The sequence below is a fragment of the Nesoenas mayeri genome, assembly GCF_963082525.1.
Source record: "Nesoenas mayeri genome assembly, chromosome: 14".
NCBI classification, from domain to species: Eukaryota; Metazoa; Chordata; class Aves; order Columbiformes; family Columbidae; genus Nesoenas; species Nesoenas mayeri.
Window position 1 is genome coordinate 440,869 of NC_137556.1, and position 20,695 is coordinate 461,563.

General features: G+C 52.4%; 1 protein-coding gene across 1 annotated transcript; it reads right to left on the minus strand.

The window, feature by feature from the left end:
* Nucleotides 1–972: 972 nt before the first annotated feature.
* Nucleotides 973–20,356, minus strand: STK32A (serine/threonine kinase 32A; the record flags this gene model as incomplete). The annotated part of the gene is made up of 11 exons (XM_080353582.1): nucleotides 973–1,041; nucleotides 1,362–1,490; nucleotides 2,352–2,477; nucleotides 3,131–3,247; nucleotides 5,127–5,224; nucleotides 6,982–7,071; nucleotides 10,972–11,009; nucleotides 13,749–13,922; nucleotides 15,520–15,671; nucleotides 16,694–16,749; nucleotides 20,305–20,356. 11 exons carry the CDS (start codon nucleotides 20,354–20,356, stop codon nucleotides 973–975), a joined length of 1,101 nt encoding a protein of 366 aa, XP_080209708.1.
* Between the last annotated feature and the right edge of the window lie 339 nt (nucleotides 20,357–20,695).

The window sequence follows — 20,695 nt, forward strand, 5'->3', positions numbered from 1 at the left end:
GGAAGGCTGCTCAGACTTACAAGTTTTGTGAAGTTCTGCTGTCAAGTAATTAAAAGAGCTTTCCCTGTTGCCTTGCAGTGATCAAGCTGAGACTGTGCCTCTGTTTACAGAGGAAAAAGGGCAAGGAGAGAGGGTTGTACAAGTCTGGGGAATTGGTAAAGATGCGATGTTCTTACCATTTGAGTACTTGAGTACAGCGGTATTTATGCAGCAATAGATTTTCCCAGCGAGGAGCAGGGTTATTGCCCTTATCTGGGGCTCCAGATGAACAGGTTTATGGGGTGACGCTGGCAGCACCGCGCGCCGTGACGCTGGCCAGCCAAGCCAACGGTAGACGCTGGGTGCAGCATCCTTTGTCATGGTCACATTCCTGCCACCAAGAAAAGCGAAATAACAGGACTGGAGCGTGACTGACTGCGGCAAAGCGCAGAGGTAGCACCTGCGGCCGCTGCGCCCGCCCGGGGTGGGAGGCAGAGGGAGCGGGTGTCCCGGCGCCCGCCGGGGCCGTGGGCAGCGGAGGACGAGGCCGGCGCCCGGCTCGGTGACGGCGCGTGGGTGGGTGAGCTCCGGCGGAGGCTGTGCTGCTCTCAGAGGTCGTTCTCGTCGTCCTCCCGGTACACACCTCTGCTTTTGGCCAGGGTTGTGGTCTCCTGGGTGTCGCTGTGGAGGTGTCTCGCCCTTGGGGAGAAAGGGACGGCGGAGCTGTGAGGGGGAGCCCAGGCCCGGGTCCCTGCGGGAGCCGCCACCCGCCCGCAGGAGCCGCCTGGAGCCCCTGCAGGAACAGGGCAATTAATGCAGTTGGTGGCTGTGGCCTCCAGCTCAGGAGCAGCAGTGCCGGGTGGGTCCTCAGCAGATGATGGCTGGACCAGCCCCCAGGACCTGCTCTCCTCAGCTACCCGGCTCTGGGCTCCTCACCCCCACCCAGACCCCGGCGCTCGAGTCCAGAGCCTCTGCTGCTGCCTCCCTGTCTACTTACTTCTCTCTGTTGAAGACAATGAAGTCCCTCTGGAGCATCTCTAGGTGCTTTTGAAGATGGCAGGCCTTTCACATGCAAATAGAAAAATAAAGAGATGGGGAATGCATTCACAGTTGACAAAGACAGACATTACAAGGACAGTTTCAAAGAGATACAGAGATATCTGCAGGGACGGAGCATCTTCAGCACTGCAGCGGGAGGACGGCACTGAGGCTCTCGTACGGAACTGCTGTTGCCTTCCCCCAACGGGATGTGGAAGAGTCTTGGTCACAAGGGAAAAAGCAGCCTGGTTAAGCGGTCTGCTGTGGCCTTGCTGGAGGACAATCAGGTTCCTTGGGAAATGGGAGAATTCTCCGACAGCATGTTTTCACCCGCATGCCCTCACCTGGGAGGAACTGCCTTTGCTGGCGTCCTTCTCCTTCTTAGCCAAGCGCTTCTTTTTCTTGTGAAGAGGTTTGGATTCTAGGATCATTTCTTCCAGTTCGAAGGCTGGGTCGCAGTTCAGTCTGCCTTTCTGGAGGGAGAGAGGGTGGAGAGTCTCTCACAAATGGGACTGCATCTGGGAGCTGAGTTGTGTGGAAAGTAAAGCTAATTACAAATGCACCCATAGCCAGAACACCTGCTGTACTTCTTACATATTTCATCAGGGCCCTCAGCCAGGGGACACTGCCAAGGTGTGGCAATTGCTCTTCTTGTGCTCACTGCTTCTACCCTGCCCTTCGGCTGCGAGTCTGAGCCGTGAGCACGGAGCCTCTGCTGGAGGAGCACAGCACCCTGCAAGGCTGCTTCTAAAGCAATATGTGTGCACCCACCACAGAGAAAACCAGCAACGGAGGGGGAAAATACACACAGTTAACAAATATTCTCAGTGGAGGCCTTTTGTTTGGCTGCAAAACAGTCGGAGTAACACTGAACACAACAGTCCTTGGGTTATTTTCCAAAAAGGTTATGTTACTTCTGTGCTGCTTTAACCCAATTAAAAAAGGATCCGGAACACTAATCTACTGCTATGTGTTATTTTACTATGACCCGTGGCTTGTTAGGGGGAGTCACCGCAGGAAGACACAGTTATCCTGGTGGGGCAGGTGACGCCCAGGCTGCGGACGAGCCCGCGCCTGCTCGCTGGCGTTTGCGGAGCAGCTCGGAGAGGCGGTTTGGGGCCAGGGACATTGTGAACAAGGCAGGTCTGTTTTGGGACACCTGCACTTGTCATCACCTCCCATTACTCGTTATTACATCCACGGGAGAGTGAAAACGTTGCCCTTGCCTCTCTTTTCCCTGTCTTACCACATCGATGCTCTTGTACGAAGCTGCCGAGCCGGTGCCAGGCCCGAAGGCAGGCTCAGCAGGAACCTTGAAACTCCGATTGCCTTACCACGGGAACGAATCCTGGCGTTATCCTTTTCTGGAGAACAGCATCCCAGTTCACATCTGACAGATACGGAAAGTCCTGGACATCTTTCAGCTGACAGAAACGCTTCTCGGGGTTTGGCTCGAGCAACTGCAGCGTTAAACGAGAGAGGCAGGACAGCGAGGCTGGCTATCCCATCGCCTGGCTATCCCACTGCTCGGCTATCCCATCGCCTAGCTATCCCATTGCCTGGCTATCCCATTGCCTGGCTATCCCATCGCCCGGCTATCCCACTGCTCAGCTATCCCATCGCCTGGCTATCCCATCGCCTGGCTATCCCACTGCTCGGCTATCCCATCGCCTGGCTATCCCATCGCCTGGCTATCCCATCGCCTGGCTATCCCATCGCCTGGCTATCCCATCGCCTGGCTATCCCACTGCTCGGCTATCCCATCGCCTGGCTATCCCATCGCCTGGCTATCCCACTGCTCGGCTATCCCATCGCCTGGCTATCCCACTGCTTGGCTATCCCATCGCCTGGCTATCCCATCGCCTGGCTATCCCATCGCCTGGCTATCCCACCGCTGGGCTATCCCATCGCCTGGCTATCTCACCGCTGGGCTATCCCATCGCCTGGCTATCCCATCGCCTGGCTATCCCTCTGTTTGGCTGTCCCATCGCTGTGCCTACCACACTGGGACCCTGACGCTCACCACCGGGCGCCATCTGAAGGTCACTGACACTCTGCACACCATCTGCAGTGAATCCCTACCGCACCGCACCGCGCCGCAGGTACATCTCACCTTTCTGATCAGCGACACCATGCCGCTGGACCAAGCCACCGGGTACATCACTGTAGCTGTCTTGAAGACATGAGCAATTTCATTGGCGGAAGTGTTGGAGCGGATATGATACGGCCTCTGTGAAAAATGCCGCAGGGAAAGCATTTTAATTTGTCTGTTTTTTTCAGATTCCTTGGGAAATCTTTTTAGAGTACAGGAGCTCCAAAACCATCTCTCTGCACTCCTCAAGCCTCCTGCTGGAAGTCCCTCCCAGCGTGACCACGGCTCAGTCGAAGTGAACAAAGCACTCATGTCAGCATGAACAAGGACATCACCAGATGTTCAAACAGCAGCACAGACAGAGGGCGAACCCTGGGCCCCCAGCCAGCTCGTGTCGGCTGGGCCGGCCCGGGATCCCAACCCGCAACGGCTGCCGCCGGGTCCCCGCCGCCCGCTGCCACCTCCCGCTCCCCGCCTGCCCTGCAGCACGATTTACAGCCGCCCCGTGTTTCCATTTGGAAAGATTTGTGATTCCTAGATTTTTATGGTATTTCTGGGGTCCAGGGTGTTAAAAATACATTTGAAAAATAGCATCTGTAAACTGTGAGATCAAATCAGATGCATTGTGCTTAGCGTGTCCTGACACTAGGTGGACCTCCAGGTCTCCCCTCACTTCCCCATCGGTGCCACCATTGTGTTTGACTCCTAACAGCATCTCTACTCCCATCGTTAGAAATGGTGCCATCAAGTCAAAAGCCATTGCAAGGACCAGTCCCGCAATTCATTTAACAGTACCAGTGGAAAATTCAAATATGATATTAATATGTTTAGAGAGAGCACATGGCTTTAGTTACCCAGCAGGTCAGACAACCATGGCCCCTTCATGTATCTTAACTTGATCACTCACAATTTGCAATACTCAAAGTCATTTGAAAATCTGTTATTTAAAATTGATTCATGAAAACATTTTTTAGATATTCAGCAAAAACTTATGATAGAGTTTCTTAAAATCTTGTTTTGCATACTCTTGTACTAAAAGAACTTTCCCAGCCTCACAAGGTTTAAACAACCTTAGCTTAGAAGAAGGTAATTCAAATAATTTTGTCCCATTCTTTTTACTCAGCACTTCCAAACCTCTAATCTAACCATCTGTCTGCAAGGTTCCCCCAGCCTTACCTGAGTTACCAACAGAACACGGATGTGACAGGCAGGGCATAATTGACACATCGTGGTTTGCTTTTGCTCAAACTGCCCGGTCTTATTTTCTTATTACGACAGCAACAAGAATTTGTTATTGGTTTTTTTAAGTCCTTTCTTTCCTCGCAGGAGGGAGCTCCAAGTGAACCCTGTTGCAGCCCGCGCCTCAGAGCTGTGACTCCTCAGGGTTTGGTTTGCTCAGCCCGCGCCCCGGGGCTGTCACTCCTTAGGGTTTGGTTTGCTCAGCCCGCACCCCGGGGCTGTGACTCCTTAGGGTTTGGTTTGCTCAGCCCGCACCCCAGGGCTGTCACTCCTTAGGGTTTGGTTTGCTCAGCCCGCACCCCAGGGCTGTCACTCCTTAGGGTTTGGTTTGCTCAGCCCGCACCCCGGGGCTGTCACTCCTTAGGGTTTGGTTTGCTCAGCCCGCACCCCAGGGCTGTCACTCCTTAGGGTTTGGTTTGCTCAGCCCGCACCCCGGGGCTGTCACTCCTTAGGGTTTGGTTTGCTCAGCCCGCACCCCGGGGCTGTCACTCCTTAGGGTTTGGTTTGCTCAGCCCGCACCCCGGGGCTGTCACTCCTTAGGGTTTGGTTTGCTCAGCCCGCGCCCCGGGGCTGTCGCTCGGTGCTGCTCGTATCGCCGCGGTTCCTCTTGGAGCTCCCACTGCGATCACAGGAACCCTGAAGATGTGTTTTCTGCCTCCTGTGCTGCAATAACCCTTAAAGCCTTGAGTTCAGCTCGGCCATTCCCTCCCCATTATAAAGCATTAACCCTCCCAACAGAGTGTTCAAGGAAAGAGAGAGATGGGGGTGCGCACCGTACCCGGGTCCTGAGCAGCTCGTAGGCAGTGATCCCCAGCGACCACCAGTCCACGGCGAAGGAGTAGCCCATGGGTTTCATGGAGCTGAACATTTCAGGGGCTGCAAAACGCAGGAAAAGGAAAGTTGGCCTCACCGGCAACTAGCACAGCGGGAAACATTTCCTACCATGCTAAAAACCCAGACAGGCATTTCAGTTCCTCTGGGCCTTATTCTCCCCGCTGGTGAAACGGGACTGTCAGTAATTTCTGCTTCAGTGGACTGCTCCAAAACTTAATTAGTTAACGTGTGTAAATGATGGGATGGCCTTGAGAAACAGGTGTGCTATCACCTTGTAACTGGAACATTTAACCTGCAATAAACACAATGCAATTCATGTGGATTACAGAATGCTTCACAGAATTCCTATAATCACGAGGAGAATCACCAGACCAAATTAATTCCCTACGTTGTACAAAGCACTAGAAGTCCAGCAGCTCCCGCGCTGCTCCCCTCCGCGGCACCGGCAGCCCCGGCGCCTCCTCCACGCTCCTGCGCCCACAGAGGATGAGCTCCCTGTGCTGACCCACAGTAAACGTGCTTTGGAATAAGGACTAACCCTAGTTCACAGAATCCAGGTGGAAAGTTGGCCCAAGCATCTCCTCACGCCCAGGGAGCCCCCTGCCCTCAGACGGATCTTCACCCGCGAAAGCTGTTCCCGTCCCACTCAGATCTCTCTGTTCTTGAAGCGCTTCAGTGCGGCAGAGCCCGCGCACAGCCTCGCACGGTGAGCAGAGCAGCTCTGCAGAAACACTGATGTGCAGCGTACACCTGGACACGGTGCCCACCACATGCCTGGCAGGTAAAACCTCATTTTAACTGAACGGAGCCCGAGAGCCACAGCTTTTTATGAGGAGGTTACCTGCTAATAGTGGGTGGAGGCGCAGACTGAGATATTCTCTTGGCCAATACATGTCCCTTTCGAGATTAAGGAAAATAATACTGTAGAGTTCTTGCGTGAGCTGGGAAGCAAGGATTGCTATATAGACCAGAGCAGGGAGCAACGCTTTCTGTTTGAGCGTGCGTGCCTTTAGAAAAGGATCACACCCGCGACGGAGGGTGAAAGCTCATCTGGGCAGAGCGGAGGCGCCCCGGCGGCTGCTCTGCAGGGACCCCGCGGGTGACAGCTGCAGGGAGGCTGCATTAGCTGGGTCTGACAGACAGTGCTGCTGCATACCAAAGCGTATATTTCGTGTGAGAGGGGTTATTTTAGCTGTATAGAAATGCTTCTTAGTATTTTTGTTCCACTTAGGAAAGTTGAATTTATGGCTACAAAGACTTTGCTATGTAATGTTTGCACAAGAGTTCTTTAAGCATTAGATATTTCTCTGGTTCATTACCTCCACGCTCCAGCCCCAATTGCTCGCAGCTATGGCAATGTCGTTTTGCTTTAAGCTAACTGTGCTTGCATGAGCAGTAACCAGCGGCCTCTCGCTATCTGAAAAGCCAGCAGCTACGCGGATACGGCTTGTAAGCAAACGGTAAGTTTTCTGCGGTCCCCTTACGAGGGGCTGCACGTGCTGCACGGCGCGGCCCCAGGGCACTGCAGCCCATGTTTGCAGCACGCGTGCTCTGCTCTGCGTGTGGAATCAGCAGCCGGACGGGCGTTTTCCAGCTCGCCGCGGTGTCACCGGCGCCGCTCCCGGCAGCACCTCACCCGGTTGCTCCTCATCTCAGACAATCGCGCGCGTTTTGTCGCTCACCGGGGAGGAAGTGCTCAAACTCCCGTCAAAAAGGACTTCACGCGTCTCCCACCACAGCTCTCAAATCAAACCCGTATAACAGCGATTCAAGAACATGTAGTTGTCTTTGGATCTTACCCATATACGGCTTCGTGCCAGCAATTGTGGTGACTTGCACTTCTTTGGTCAGCATCGTGGCAATATTGAAGTCAGTGATGTGCACGTGTCCTGAAAAACAGAGGTTAACGCGTAACTTGATTTGCTTTAATTTCACACTAGAAACAGCTTTGAATCAGAAACTTAAATGATCTATGGAAAGGAGTTTCCAGGAAAAAAATATTCTGATTGGAGAACTGATAGAAAACATTGCTGCTTACAGGTGTCTTGTTAGACCCTCACTTACCCTTTGGGGAACAAAAACATGGAGTTCTCCAAGTCATTTAGCAATGATTGTTTTGAGTCTTCCTGAATTTGGAGGGAAGGAGAACTGAACTTTTCTCCCGGAAAAGATTCTAGCAGCACGGGTCCTCAGTCCGAGCTCAGCCCGGTGCTCGGGATCCAACGCGGGCGGTCTCCCCCGGCCTCCTGCCGCTCTGCCGGGGCCCTGAACTCGCCCATCCCTGGCAAAGCCAGGCTCCTTATCTAAAGCATCAGATGTTTTGTACGTTGTGTTTTGCAGACTCATCACCCTCCTCTGCAATAACAGAGGGTGGCTGAAGTGCTCTTGTTTCCTCTAACCACAGAGACCAAATCAAAGTGGCTTTTCTGCCGATGGAGATACTGTGACAAGACTCCCTTGGTTATTACCTTCAACAGCGAGAACACACACACTGTACAGCGCCCGCCGGGTGGTCTCTGCCCTCTGCCCACCGCACAGCGGCGGCAGGTAACGGGGGAGGACTCACGAGAAGAGGGTGACACACAACTGCCTTGTCCTCTGCGTCCTTGCACTGTTTTTCTTTCATCTCTAGCTCTCATTCCACTTCCTAGGAGCTGTTTTCACAAATGCAAATCATAAAGACTTATTAAGGATTTGATATTCCAAGCACAAATGTGCCTTTCTTTGTATGCATCTTTTAAACGATTCACTTCAAATAAATCACAAGTTTTGTAAACTAGCCCACTTGGGAAATGACCAAATCAAGTCACTGAGGCTGAGGAAGGCGGCTCCGGGTGGCACAACGATGAAGAGCGACGGCAGCGTCACGGGCCGGGCGCACGGGGCGCGCAGGGCCGGCAGGCACCGCTGACCCGGGGGAGGCGCTGGGAGCTGCTGCGGAGCTCGAGGGTCACCCTGCAGGGCTGACGTTCTCCCAGCTGCTCAGCACCTCCGACCGTAGCCCTGCAGCCAGCGCCCCCAGGCACACCATCCTGCCCACAGTCCGTCCTGGCTGCCCGGAGCCGGTGCTTTCAGATCCACCCTTCAGTTCTGCATTATGGCAAAGAATGTTCTTATTACATCTAGCATCTGCTACCACATAATTCCTTCACCTTTTTAGAGCATCTTTTATGCAAAAAATATGAGGCTTCAGCAGATTCAACTAAGATAACGCTTTGAAGACTATGAAAGCAGAGACACCAGGAGCTGTGGGGTGCGGCGGCTCTTGGACAGACCACGCTGTGCCTTTCTTACCTGAGATTAGAGACAAAGGGCACGTGTGCAGTGCCTGCATTGGCACGAACTCACCCATCTAGTGTGGCCCTGGAGAGCCTTTCGGCAGCAGTACAAGAAATAATACCGAGCAAAGCCGTTTCAGCCTCTTGCAAAAAACCTCTCAGCTCTAATAGAGACGAAACAGGGCTTTCCTTCAATTTTATTAGACAAATGACCTGGCCAAAACCTCCTGATTAATTAGCCACAATTCCTGGAAGCTGCCATCTGTTATATTATTTTATTCCCAGGTGAGCTGTGCTGTCATCGAGCCCAATCAACAGACTTAACGTTAAAGGAGGAAACCACTTTGTGCTTGGAATGACTGTTGAAGGTGGTCATCTGCTAAGGGCTGTTTCATTGTGGGACCTGATCCAAGTCTCTGGTCTTGAACAGCTACTTTATTTATTGCACAGAAAGATGTTTGCCTGATATTCCACTTTACTTATGGCTCTCTTTAATTTCTTAGCTGAAATGGATAAGGTAATACAGAAAGTCCCTGCCCAGGGTGACAGAGGCAAACACATGAGGTGTGTGTCGCGTTGGTGACAGTCACAGCAGGACAACTCATTTCAAGGTGTGTCCAACACCTGCAGGAGGCTCCTGCACAAAGGTCGGATGATGCGCACAAGAGTTCCTGCAGCCCCAGGGATGAACACCAGCACAAAGGTGCTGCAGCTCATGACAGACACAGGCGCCTCTTGGTGTGTAAGTCTGAGAGGGTGACAAGTTGCAGGTGGAAAGGTCTCCCAGATGGGACGGACAATGGGCCAAAGAGAGAGCTGGGGGGCAAGAGAAGTCTAAAAAAATGAAGGACTGAAGTCTGATTGCTGAAGGACTTTGAGTGCTTCGCACCCTCAGGTGACTGGTCTCAATCAAGAACATTATAAAAAATTGATGTCAGCAAATAGCATCTATCCTGTGATTGCAGCTGTGAAAGCCTGGTGAAGGGAGAGAAGAGGGAGTGGGGAGCTCAGCTCCATTCTGTGGGGAAAGAGAGACTGAAAAACAAGCACAATCTCCTAAGCTAAATATAGATAATCATGCTACAATAACAGCGGCTCTGGGGAAGGACTGAACGGTGCGTGCACAAAGCTTTCTGTATGCATGAGAGGACACACCTTTGCTGCCATGGATGAAGGGAAGAGGTACAAGCAGTCAGAGTCAGAAGGACACTGAAGTCAAGGGTACATCCAAAGAAAATAACTGAAACCCCTGGAACAGGCAGTTAAAACATCACAGCGAGCAGATAATAGTCTCAAAAATGAACCCAAATTGCAGTGTCATTATAGAAGTTCCTGCTGAGCTGAACGCGACCGCAGAGACAAGCAGATTTTTTTCCCTGTTTCTCCCCTCTTTGGGGGATGCTGACCTACGTTTCCACGGCTCTGGTGCTCCCAGCTCCCTCTCGGGTGGCTGTGTCAGCTGGCCCGCGGGGCACAGGGGCCAGCGGAACACGGCGACAGGTCACCAAGGGTCTGCTGGTGAGGATGGACGGCAGCAGCCCCGCACGGCCCGAGGCCGGGGTGGTGCTGAGGCCAGGGTGGTGCCGGGGCGGTGCCGAGGCCGTGGCTGGACCAGCAGGTCCTGGGCATCGGTGGGCGCTGGCGGGACAGGGAGGGAGGACGAGTCTGTGCATCAGTCTGCGCACGAGGCAGCAGCGCCGAGCGGGGCCGGACAGAGGCTGCTGCACCGGGAGGCAGAAGCAGCTCTGCTGACAGCTCTAAATAAATAATTAGCAGCACTTTGAAATTGGAGGTCATATGCAAAACAGGTGGAGTCTGGGCTCGGGTGCTGCCAGGCAACTCTGGTCACGCTGCGATTCCTTGCGAGCTTCAGTATCTCTGTAACAGCCCCTGAAGGGATGATGAATCCGGATGTGCCTTGTCCCTGCACTGGCTTTTTCGCTCTGAGCGCCTTGCTGTAGTTGCTAATTAAGATTTCTCAAAACAAACCATTTACACGGATTTTCAAAAAATATGAAATGACAAAGTGCTTTCCTAATGAGTTAAAAGCCAATAGATATCAGACAAGTCTTCACTGTGAGAGCATTTACCAGGACAAAAATAATGTGCCTAGAGAATAATGTAAGAATACAGCTAGAGCTTTGCCTCGGGAAAAGACTGAAGAAAAAGTGATAGCAACACCTATAATATAACCAGCCCAGGTCTTAAAACAAGGTCTGCTAGGCACCTGATCACCAGCAGCACCATGTGTGACCCCTGCAGCACCTGCTGGAGACACGGTATGCCAGCCAGAGGAGGCGCCGGCCGAACACCGAGCGTGAGTCGGAACACAGCACTGCCCTCACAGAGCAACAGGCAGCAAAGTGCAAAGGGACGGTCCCGTTCCCCACTGAACCGAGCGGGGAAAGCAACAGCGACTGAGAACGGCAGGCACCTCATCGTTAACGTGCATGCCCTGTTTCTGACTCTGCTTTTATGCTTATGCACGACCACAAAGCAACTGGCACTTACCATGCTCGTCCAGTAAAATGTTGTCGGGCTTGATGTCTCTAGGAAAAAAAAGCAGAGAAGGGGAGACACCATTAGGCTAGAAGAGTGACAAGAAACAGGGCTGCGGTCACTTCAGGGAAGGCCGGTTCTGGGAAACATCCTTGCAGGGACATGGTGCCCTAGAAGGTGCCATTGCTGGGGCTCTTCGACTCTGATATTCCTGCAGGCTTTGACTTAAGCAGAAGAGAATAATTGCAAGGCAAGAGCAGAACAAGGGGTGCAGCGCCACGGCTGCGCAGGACGCTGCGCTTTGTCCAGCAGCACCCAGGCAGTCCACTTGCAACGCCAGAGCTGCTTCTGTTGTTTCCTTCTTTTTACTTCTTAGTCTGTCTCAATACTATATCGAGAGCTGTTCCCCATTTCCTCAGTAAAAATAAAATTAGATTAACATCTTCGTTCTAGAGACAAAAAGGTTCCTCACAAGTTTTACTCCTGAACAGAAACAAAAGAACAAAATAATAATGCCTACAGCAGTGCTGCAGGGAAATGCTTTCTGCTGAAGGGAAACAACGTACACCTGATACGCCACCTGTGTCCGCCTGAGTGACTTTACAAACCATTACCTGGCTTTAATGAGCTAATTACACCAGTCCCGTTCACCTGCTGCCACACTGAGCCAGGCCCGCAGCCTGGCGCACTGCCAGGGCACTGCCAGGGCACCAACCGCAGCGCACTGCCAGGGCACCGGCCGCGCCGTCCCGCGTGACCCGCCCGCCCGGGGCTCTGGGAGACAAACGAGCTCCTCCAGTTTTATCTTTGGAAACGCCGTCACTAAGATCAGGTTTGAACTCACCCAGGCACCTGGAACCAAGAAAAGACTATGTACCTGATTATCGTGTAGCAGCTTACAGTTCTCTGGCATCTTCTCACCCAAACCAGCGGGTTACAAATACCAGTCCCTGTCCTTGTGCCATCCCCGTCACACAGGGACAGGCACCTTGATTATTTGTATATTTATTTTTTAAATAAACTAGCTATATAATTTCCTAGCCTGAAAAAATTAACAAATATTCCTCACTCTTCTGTATGTTGGTGGAAATAATTCCAGCCATGGGTCTGTGTTTGCTGCCTCTGCACAGGTTTGTTCAGACAAAATAAGCAACCGCTTGCCTGGCTCCTGATGTTCCCAGCTCCAGATGTTGCAGTGCCATTGACTCAGCTGAGTTACTTGATCAATCTAATACCGTCCCACTTGGTTACAGTGTCAATTAAACAACTTACATTACAGTGTTAATTAAATAACTTGCAAATTTTACAGACTGCCATGCATGTTTTGTTGTACTTGATTCACTTTAAACACGTATAGCTGAGTCCCACCCCATTTGTTCGGGCCAAGCCAACAGTGTCAGGATGGAGCCCTCGCTGCCCAGGACAGACACAGCCCAGGCTGCTGGTTTGATTCATGTTTAATCCATGCTCATCCATTATTTGGTGCTGGTGAGCAGGTGCTGGGCGCAGACGGCCGGCGCAGCGTTCCCGTCCCGCACATCGGGCTCGTGTCCCAGCCCGTGGCAGAGCCCGCGCGGGCCGGTGGACGGACCGCCCGCCACGGCAGGTGCAGCGGCTGCAACCCACACAGGGACCACACAAACCAAGCAGCATGAGACCAGACTCCTGAGAAAGCAGCAGCCGTCCCCTGGGCTCCAGCCACAGCGGAGAAAAACCTCCCTGCTGCCCTGGGGCCCTCCCGACGCCGCGGCACGCCGAGCCCCAGCCTCCCCGATGCTCTGGCACACCGAGCCCCAGCCGTCCCAACGCCGCGGCACGCCAAGCCCCAGCCGTCCCAACGCCGCGGCACGCCAAGCCCCAGCCGTCCTGCTCCCACAGCCCAGAAATGGCATCAAACGCTACGGACACGAACAGCCCTGACCGTCAGCAGCCCTTGAATAGCATGTTCCTTCCCTTACCAACAACCATAATTGTTTCCATGTAAAGTTTTGTACCACGCTTTGTTTTTACACCTCAAAAGAATGCTCTTCTGGAGTGATATTGGTAAGTGAGATAAGCGTTTCCCCAACTTTATCAACCCTCTGCTAGCCCCCCCATCCATACCCTCGTTAGCAGCTGCTAAGTCAAACCCTTGGACCCCTGAGGTTGCAATGCCCAGGACCAGCAGCAAACAGCCGCACGTCTGTCTGTGCACGTCTGTCTGTCCGGAGCCAAATGCTGCCTCTCTAACCAGGGAAAAGCTCTGCCTCCTCTGTTATTTTGAATGTCTTCAAATGTGTGGGAAGAGCAAATATTTTTTCACTGGCCACGAAATATCTTGGTGGCAAAAAAGAAACTCTCACCACTTCTAGGGAGCGATTTAAGCTGATACAAAGGAAAAAGCTGCGTTTGGTCCCCTTCCCTGACTTTCGGTGCATACAGGGGGGAGCACAAGGGAGACGCCCTCAAGTGTGACAGCAGAGAAATTCTGAATGCTGACGTCGGCCCTCCCTGGAGGAGGATGGATATTAACGAGCTACAGCCAATTAAACCTACCAGAGACAGCCTCTTGCAGGATCAGCAAACAAGTCAACTATGCTATATGATAGCTATCCCAGAGGGAGAAACAACATGCTCCCTGTTGTATACAAAGTGCTTTTCCCTAGGAAGCCTGGTGTTTTACATAAAAGCAAATGCACGTGGGGGAATACTTTGTTCAGCTCTTAAGCTTCTATTTGTCCTTTCCCAACAAAGAGGAACGAGTAGCCTGCCGGAGCCCGCGCGCACCGGTGCGCGAGGCGCCCGCTGACCTGTGGATGATGTGCCTGCTCTGGAGGTAGTCGAGGGCCAGCACCAGCTCGCAGATGAAGAGCTTCACGGCGCCCTCTTGGAACCGCACGTTCTGCTGGAGGTGGTAGCGCAGGTCCCCTCCGAGCAGCAGGTCTACAACCATGAACATATCTTCCGCGTCCTGGAATGAGTACCTGAACGGCAGAAGCACGGTTCAAGGATGAGGATATTAAAAAAAGACAAGTTAAAAAGGGACGTATGCTACATCGGGGAGTGCTCCTAATTTCTTTGAACTTTTTCACTTGGTAAATAATAATTTCAAGACCTTTCCATGCTCCATTTCCTGCTGTGAATAAACTCCTACCACCTACATTCTCAAAATAATTGAGATTACAACAATTTAGCTTCAGATCCATAACCAAGTCGGAGCAGCTTGTATGAACAATTAGCAACAGGCCCCTAGAAGAACAGGAACATAATGTTTTTATGCTGAACTTGTTACCGTTGGCCACTTGAAAACCAAAGGCGCATCCAAACCCAGCGCCCGCCCGCGGGCTGCGGCTCGTTCCCCTCCCAGCGCCGCGAGGCAGCCGGGCGGCAGCTCTCACCGTGTGTCAGGGGCTGGGCAGCGGTGACCGAGGGCACAGACCACGCGTTTTGGCCTTGGGGAGGACCCCAGACTCACACCTGAGAGTTCAGCTCACAGCACTCATGGTACAAGAGATTTCAGAAAGGAACACAAAGTTACTCAAAGATTTGTGACCTTTAGCCTCATTTTTTGTGTTTAGCATCGATACGTTTCACCTCATTCCAAAAATAAATCCAGTATCTAATAAATGTAGTTACCCACCCCGCCAGAAGAATCCTATAACTATGGGATATTGGCCGCTGGATCATGTAGTGTCTGAGAGCACATACCTTGAAATGTTGCTGGCGTCCTAATGAAATTCACCTGTCAGGCTCTAACAGTAAAAGAGGCTTATTTAAAATCCCTTTCTACTGGCACACTGCGGGAAAACGCTGAACCAAGTGAAGGGCAAGAATTAGCGCATCTTTTATCACTCCGCTGGTCAATCCCACTGCTAGTGGTTGAAAAAGAATTATAACAGAGCACGTAGGCTGCATTTTTCAGGTACTCTCAGAGGAAAGAGACTCTTTTATGTACACATTTCCCCTACAGATATATGGGTTTCTGCAATAAAATTTGAGTGGTATTATTTTTCTGTCAGTAAATTCAATCATAAATTGCTTTTATCTTTGCCGACGAGCATCAGTTCAGTGAAATATCAATAAGGTATTAAGGCAGGCTGTTTAAAGTACAAAATAAACCACAACATCAGAACTGGGGGGTGATGAGAAGCAGGCGGCGCCCAGAGAAAGCCTGCGGACCGAGCGCTGCTCGGCGATCGGCCCCTGCTGCGCGAGGGACACGCCAACGGCCGTTACAGCCCCCAGCGACAGCCGCCGGGAGGAAACCGCGGGAACACACAAACCGGCCCTCAGACTTGTCTGGGGGTCAAGGGGTTAACAATTCATTAATCAGGATTCCCCGAAAGCAGAGCCTGTGTCCAACACGGCCCGCGGGACCGGCCCGCGGCGCGCACCCGCTCCGCAGAGCGCCGGGACGGCCCCGGCTCGGCAGCGGCACCGCAGGCGCGCCCGCACCGTCCCGCGCCGCGGCGTCCGGCTGCCCCGGGGACCGGCCTGCGGCAGGACGGCGGGCAGCTCTCCGAAAGCCGTCTCTGACTGACCGTGCTGACTGAGCCGGTACACGCAGGGGCAATATCTTACCATAAATTAACTAAGAAGGGGTGTTCCAGGCCCTGCATAATCTGCAGCTCCTTGAAAACATTTCTTACTTCATTACGCTCCACACACTTCTGTTTATTCATGTATTTCATGGCATACATCTTCTTGGTATCGTTCTTTTGCACAACACAGACCTAAGTGAGCAAATCAAGGGATAAATCAGAGAAGATCTGTCAGCAAACTTGGGCTCACAGAGCCCGGTCACTCGAACGCTCTCCGGTGGCTTCGAAGTCCACGCTGCCGCGTCCCAGCTGCACGCACCGCCCTGGGCATCGCCGGTAAACCCTCACCCGGCTTTCGGCCAAGGGAGAAAGGTGAGGGGAAGGGATTTATCACAGACAGGAGATGGGGAACAAGTCTACACTTTTATTAATAGCACTTTATTTAATAGCACTCGCTAATCTCGGTTGTGTCCGTCCCTCACACATCAGCTACTGGCTGGAAGAGCCTTTTCCACCACAGAACTACAGGTTAGAAATGGGGGAGCAGCACCTGATCTCCCCCTTCTTGGTAAGTTCCATTGAGCTCACAAAGCACCTTGGGCTTTACTGGGGCTTGAATTTTAACCTTTCTTATATCCCACCAAATCTAGAAAGAAATGCTGCTTCGGTGAAAGACTCAGAGTTCCTGAGCCTGCACGAGGGGACAAATGACCCTCCAGAATTCTGTCAGTGTACGCAGGCATGGAATTCCATAACGACAGAAAAATAAAACCAGCCTAGAACAAACACTGTGTTTCACAGAGAAATATCCCCTTAAAAACTGCCAGGCCTTTCATGTTGGTTGTAGCTCCTTATTAAAACTGCATCATGATGTCCAGTTCAGTGGGGAATCTTAGAAAATGCTTATCCAGAAACATAATGCAATTCAGCTCATTTGATTTATCAGTATTTCATTTTAATCTCCTGTAATATAATTTGCAGCTACAGAATGGCTGAGGAATCGGGCTCTGGTTTTTTCTTGGTCACCGGGAGCCGAAGCTCAGGTCAAACCCACTGACAATGGACGGTTCCTTTCTTTACTCTCACACGAGCCTCTAATTAACTCATTTCTCAGGACGGGTTCAATTCTTTACTCTCACATGAGCCTCTAATCCACCCATTTCTCAGTCCCGCTTTCAGCTGCCCAAACGGTGATTAGTTCACAAGATACTTACTTTTCCGAAGCTTCCCTTCCCAATAGCTCGCAATATTTCAAAATGGTCAAAGGTGACTGCAAGAAAGAGCAAACATGCAAATATTAAATGGCTGATCAACCGTTTGATGATATTACATTATCTCTACTTTTCCTCCATAAGAGAAGAGCTGATAAAAACAAGGGATACCCCAGCAACTTTCTGTTGCTTTTGGAAATTTTGGTGCTGTTTAAAACCTGGTGTTTAACAGGCTCTTTTTCTTTGAGACCAGCTGCAAAGGCAAGTTCCCTGGGTTGGCCGTTTTCAACAGCAGATCGGGCAGGGAACCATCAAGGAAACGTTACACTCTGCCCTGCCCGTTAACCGTGGAGGTCGCATCGTATTCCTGCTGCAACCAAACACAAAGACATTTATACCACGTGAAGACGTAAACGGGCAGCTGGGTCAGCGCACCCCTGTGGTGCTGTGCACAGCCGCCGGATGAGCGAGCCAGGCGCGCACAGCAGCGCTGAGCACCCGCTCCCGGAGCACCCGGGAAACGAGCGGCAGCTCCGCAGGCCGAGCACCGAGACCGGGACGAGGACGCCTCCCTGCCCCTCCTGGTCCCCGCTGGAGGAGGGGCTGGGAGGTGACACCTGCACAGCGGGGGAGGTTGTTCTGTAAGGGCTAATCTGAAGGAGCCCACATATCGAGTGTTTCTGGTCAGCCGGTATGAAGCTGCCTGTGTTTCATCTCAGGCAATAAACAGATCCAGAGAAACAGCAAATCAATCACTGCTCAGCAAACTCAGATTAACTGTCCTGGGCTCAAGCGCTGCTGCCGGCTGCTGGACGAGGCCCCGCGGCAGCGATCCCCGAGCCAAACGCTCCGAGCCTGGCAGCGCGTCTGAGCGCCGCAGGAGCCGACGGTGCCAGCGGCGCGGGCGAGCGCGCACTCGAGCGTCAGGAAAAGGCCTCTGATGGGTTTATAGTAACTCACCAGCTTTAACTGGTGTGACCCCTTCACTGAGAGATACCACTGATGTGATGGGCTTGAATCGCAGAGTTAATTTGCCTCGTGCTCCTCAGGTCCCCAAAGGTTTTTATTAGGAGAGATGGCCGGTGAGGAAGCTGTTGTTAATCACTCTGCCACGGCGACAGACAAATCCTCCTCGTTACAGACTGGCACGTGATACCAGTCAACCCTTTTCTCCTTGGGCCACGTCCTGTCTCTAAGCTAAGACAAGGACAACAGGACACACGCCTACTAGGTCCTTGCCAGCACACAACTACAGGGAAGCGTACTCATACTTTGCTAGTGGACTTTTTCTTTAAAAATAATACATGTATTTTCCAAAGAAATCAACCAAGCAGAGTTTCATTCAGCACAAACACGATGCAGGAAGGTCAAACTGCCCCTGCCAGACGGGCCCCGAACCTGCCCGAACCGGCTCCGCAGCACGGGCTGAACACAGCGCTGCCACCCGGGCGGGAGCAGCACCCGCCGGGTCCCCGCGTGCTAGAACAGCACGCTGAATTGAAAACAACTGTCTTGTCATTGCTGTAATCTTGTCAGGTAAGGTGCCACAATCTAACCAAAGCAAAGTTTATGGTTTCCAGTTATAACACCTGGAAAAAAGGGCTTTTAGGTAGAGAAGCCCTTTTTCAAACCTGGAATAACACAGAGGTCCAGCCTGAACGTGTAAACACTCTCCACCTCCTTGTCTTTTAATATTAATGTTTTCACTAACATTTTAAACACGAGTCTATAACTGAGCTGGTCGTAAGAAAGCTAAATTGCACACTTTCTATTTAAGGCTCTCAAACTGGGTACGATCGTGTCTCTCTGTTTCAGCTCTCCTACCAGCCCTGATTTTCAGTCTCACTTCCCAAGAGTACTGGAATTTGTGGTGTCCAAATCAGGAGCCGAACACACGCTCTCCATCCCGGCTCCACACCTACAGCTTCCACAAGCCCCGCTGCGCCGCCTGACGGCACCTCGAACAATGAAAAAGCCAAAGCATTTGCCCTTCAGAGACAAAACTCGTGTGATGTGCCAACTCAGACGAATTATGTTTAGGAGATGCCAAGGAAGATAATACAACAGCTATAAAGAACCAACTGAAGCATAACCATGAAATACCATTTTGAAAGCAGGGTTGCACTTTTAGACCCAGGTTCAAGGAACAATATTTAGATAAAAAATACAGAACGCAATTAGCCATGAAAAACGTTCTCAGCAGAGACAAGTTAACCCTGCCAAAGGCCCCGGCTCCACCGAACAGGTGAGGTCGATGCTTCGGGGCCAGGGCCTCCCGCGCCCGTCCCCCGCACGGCTCGCACCACTCGCACGCTGTGTTGAGACTCGTCTTCCTTTCGTCACTGAAATCTCCTGCATTTTTATGATGTTTCCTCTCGCCTTTCCTCCTCTGCTCTGCAGCCTCAGGAAACCGGTGCTACCACAGGATCGGGAGTGACAGCGCAAGTCCCTCCATACCGAGGACGGTTCAGTTTTAATCGAAATTAGAATAAGGACAGGATTGTGACATCTAAGTTGATACAGTCTCTGTTCACAAATTTGGCAAGATAATGGAAAAGTTAATAGGGGACATTTGCATTTCAGGTGAATTTCTCCGCCCTCAGTATATAAAAATATGACTAATTTGAGGAAAAAAATGTGCTACCACTTTTTAATGTTGGGCACAGCCATGAAAGCACAACTGCACCAGTGCGGACACTATCTGGGTGACCCCCGAGCCTACAGAAACCCAACAGACCAGCGGTGAACCACTCGGGGCCTCTTTCCTCAAGGAGCCGAGTGAGACAGACTGGGATTCGGCCAGCGTCCCCCCTTCTCCCCTCACACCCAGTCATCAGGATTGCATCCTCCCTGACTGAAGCTCTTACCTTTGGGACAGCACTTTACGAATCATCTAGGTTCTTATACATTTTGCTTTTGTTTCCATGCATTTGTTTGTATCTACCTATGTGTTTTATTATTGTACGCAGATGAAAGCCCATACTGGCAGTGAACAAGCTGACTCATGCAACAGGAAATATATTTATGGAATAATCTTTTAATGACTGTCTCTATAATCTTGGCAGCACAGTGACACCGGCCCCCAGCACTGCCCTCAGCACCGTGCTCCTCTCCAGCCCAGCAAGCCCGAGCGCTGCTCTCCCAGTGCCAGCTGGGCCGTCACCAGGAGCCCCCAGCTCCGCGGCTGCCGCGCGGGTCTACTTGGCGGCCGCCCCGCTGGGCCCCCAGCAGGGACGGGAGCACGCGTCGCTCCCACCGCACTCCACACCAGCCCCCCCGTGCCGTGATCTCCAGAACAAACCTCCCCTGCCTCCAGAACAGCGACATTTCTTCTCTGCCTTCGAACCCCTGGCAGTGTCCCAGGGACACCCCAAACCCAACCCTGCCAGCAGCGACCGTCCCAGCACCCGGCTGCAGCGAGGGCGCCACGAGCCCTCCTGGCAGCCGAGCGCGGCTCTGCGGGACCCACGGCACGCGGCTGCCGCCGACCAGGACGCAGCTCGCCCACCGAGACCTGGGGGCATCTGCAGCCCCAGCACAGGAGCTGTGGTGACCCCGAGTCAGTCTGTGCACGTGGACTTTGCGGTCCCAGGCAATACAGGGAGAGCTCTTACCATCTTCGTTTCCATCGAGGGGTGGTGACTGGCTGGAGGTGTTTGCTCCCATGGCGCGTTCAGCCCCGGCTCAGCTCTCTCTGCTTCTCTGCGGTAAGCCGGTGCCTCCAGCGCGCTGTCATCCGCGGTCACTGCCAGCAGAGCCAGGCAACGTTCTGCTGCTGCATCCTGGAGGGGGCAGGAGGCAAAAATTCATCGTCATTCAGCATTAAGAAGCATTTTGCAGCTTGCAAATTTCTCACTGGAGGTTCACTGCTCTGGAGACAAAACTGAGTGTCAGGGAAAAAGTGCATTATAATGGACTTTACTAGAGAAAGCCAGTAACATCATAACCTTGTACCTGCTGCCCACTGAGGGACGCGCAGAAATAGACCAACAGACCAAAAGATCC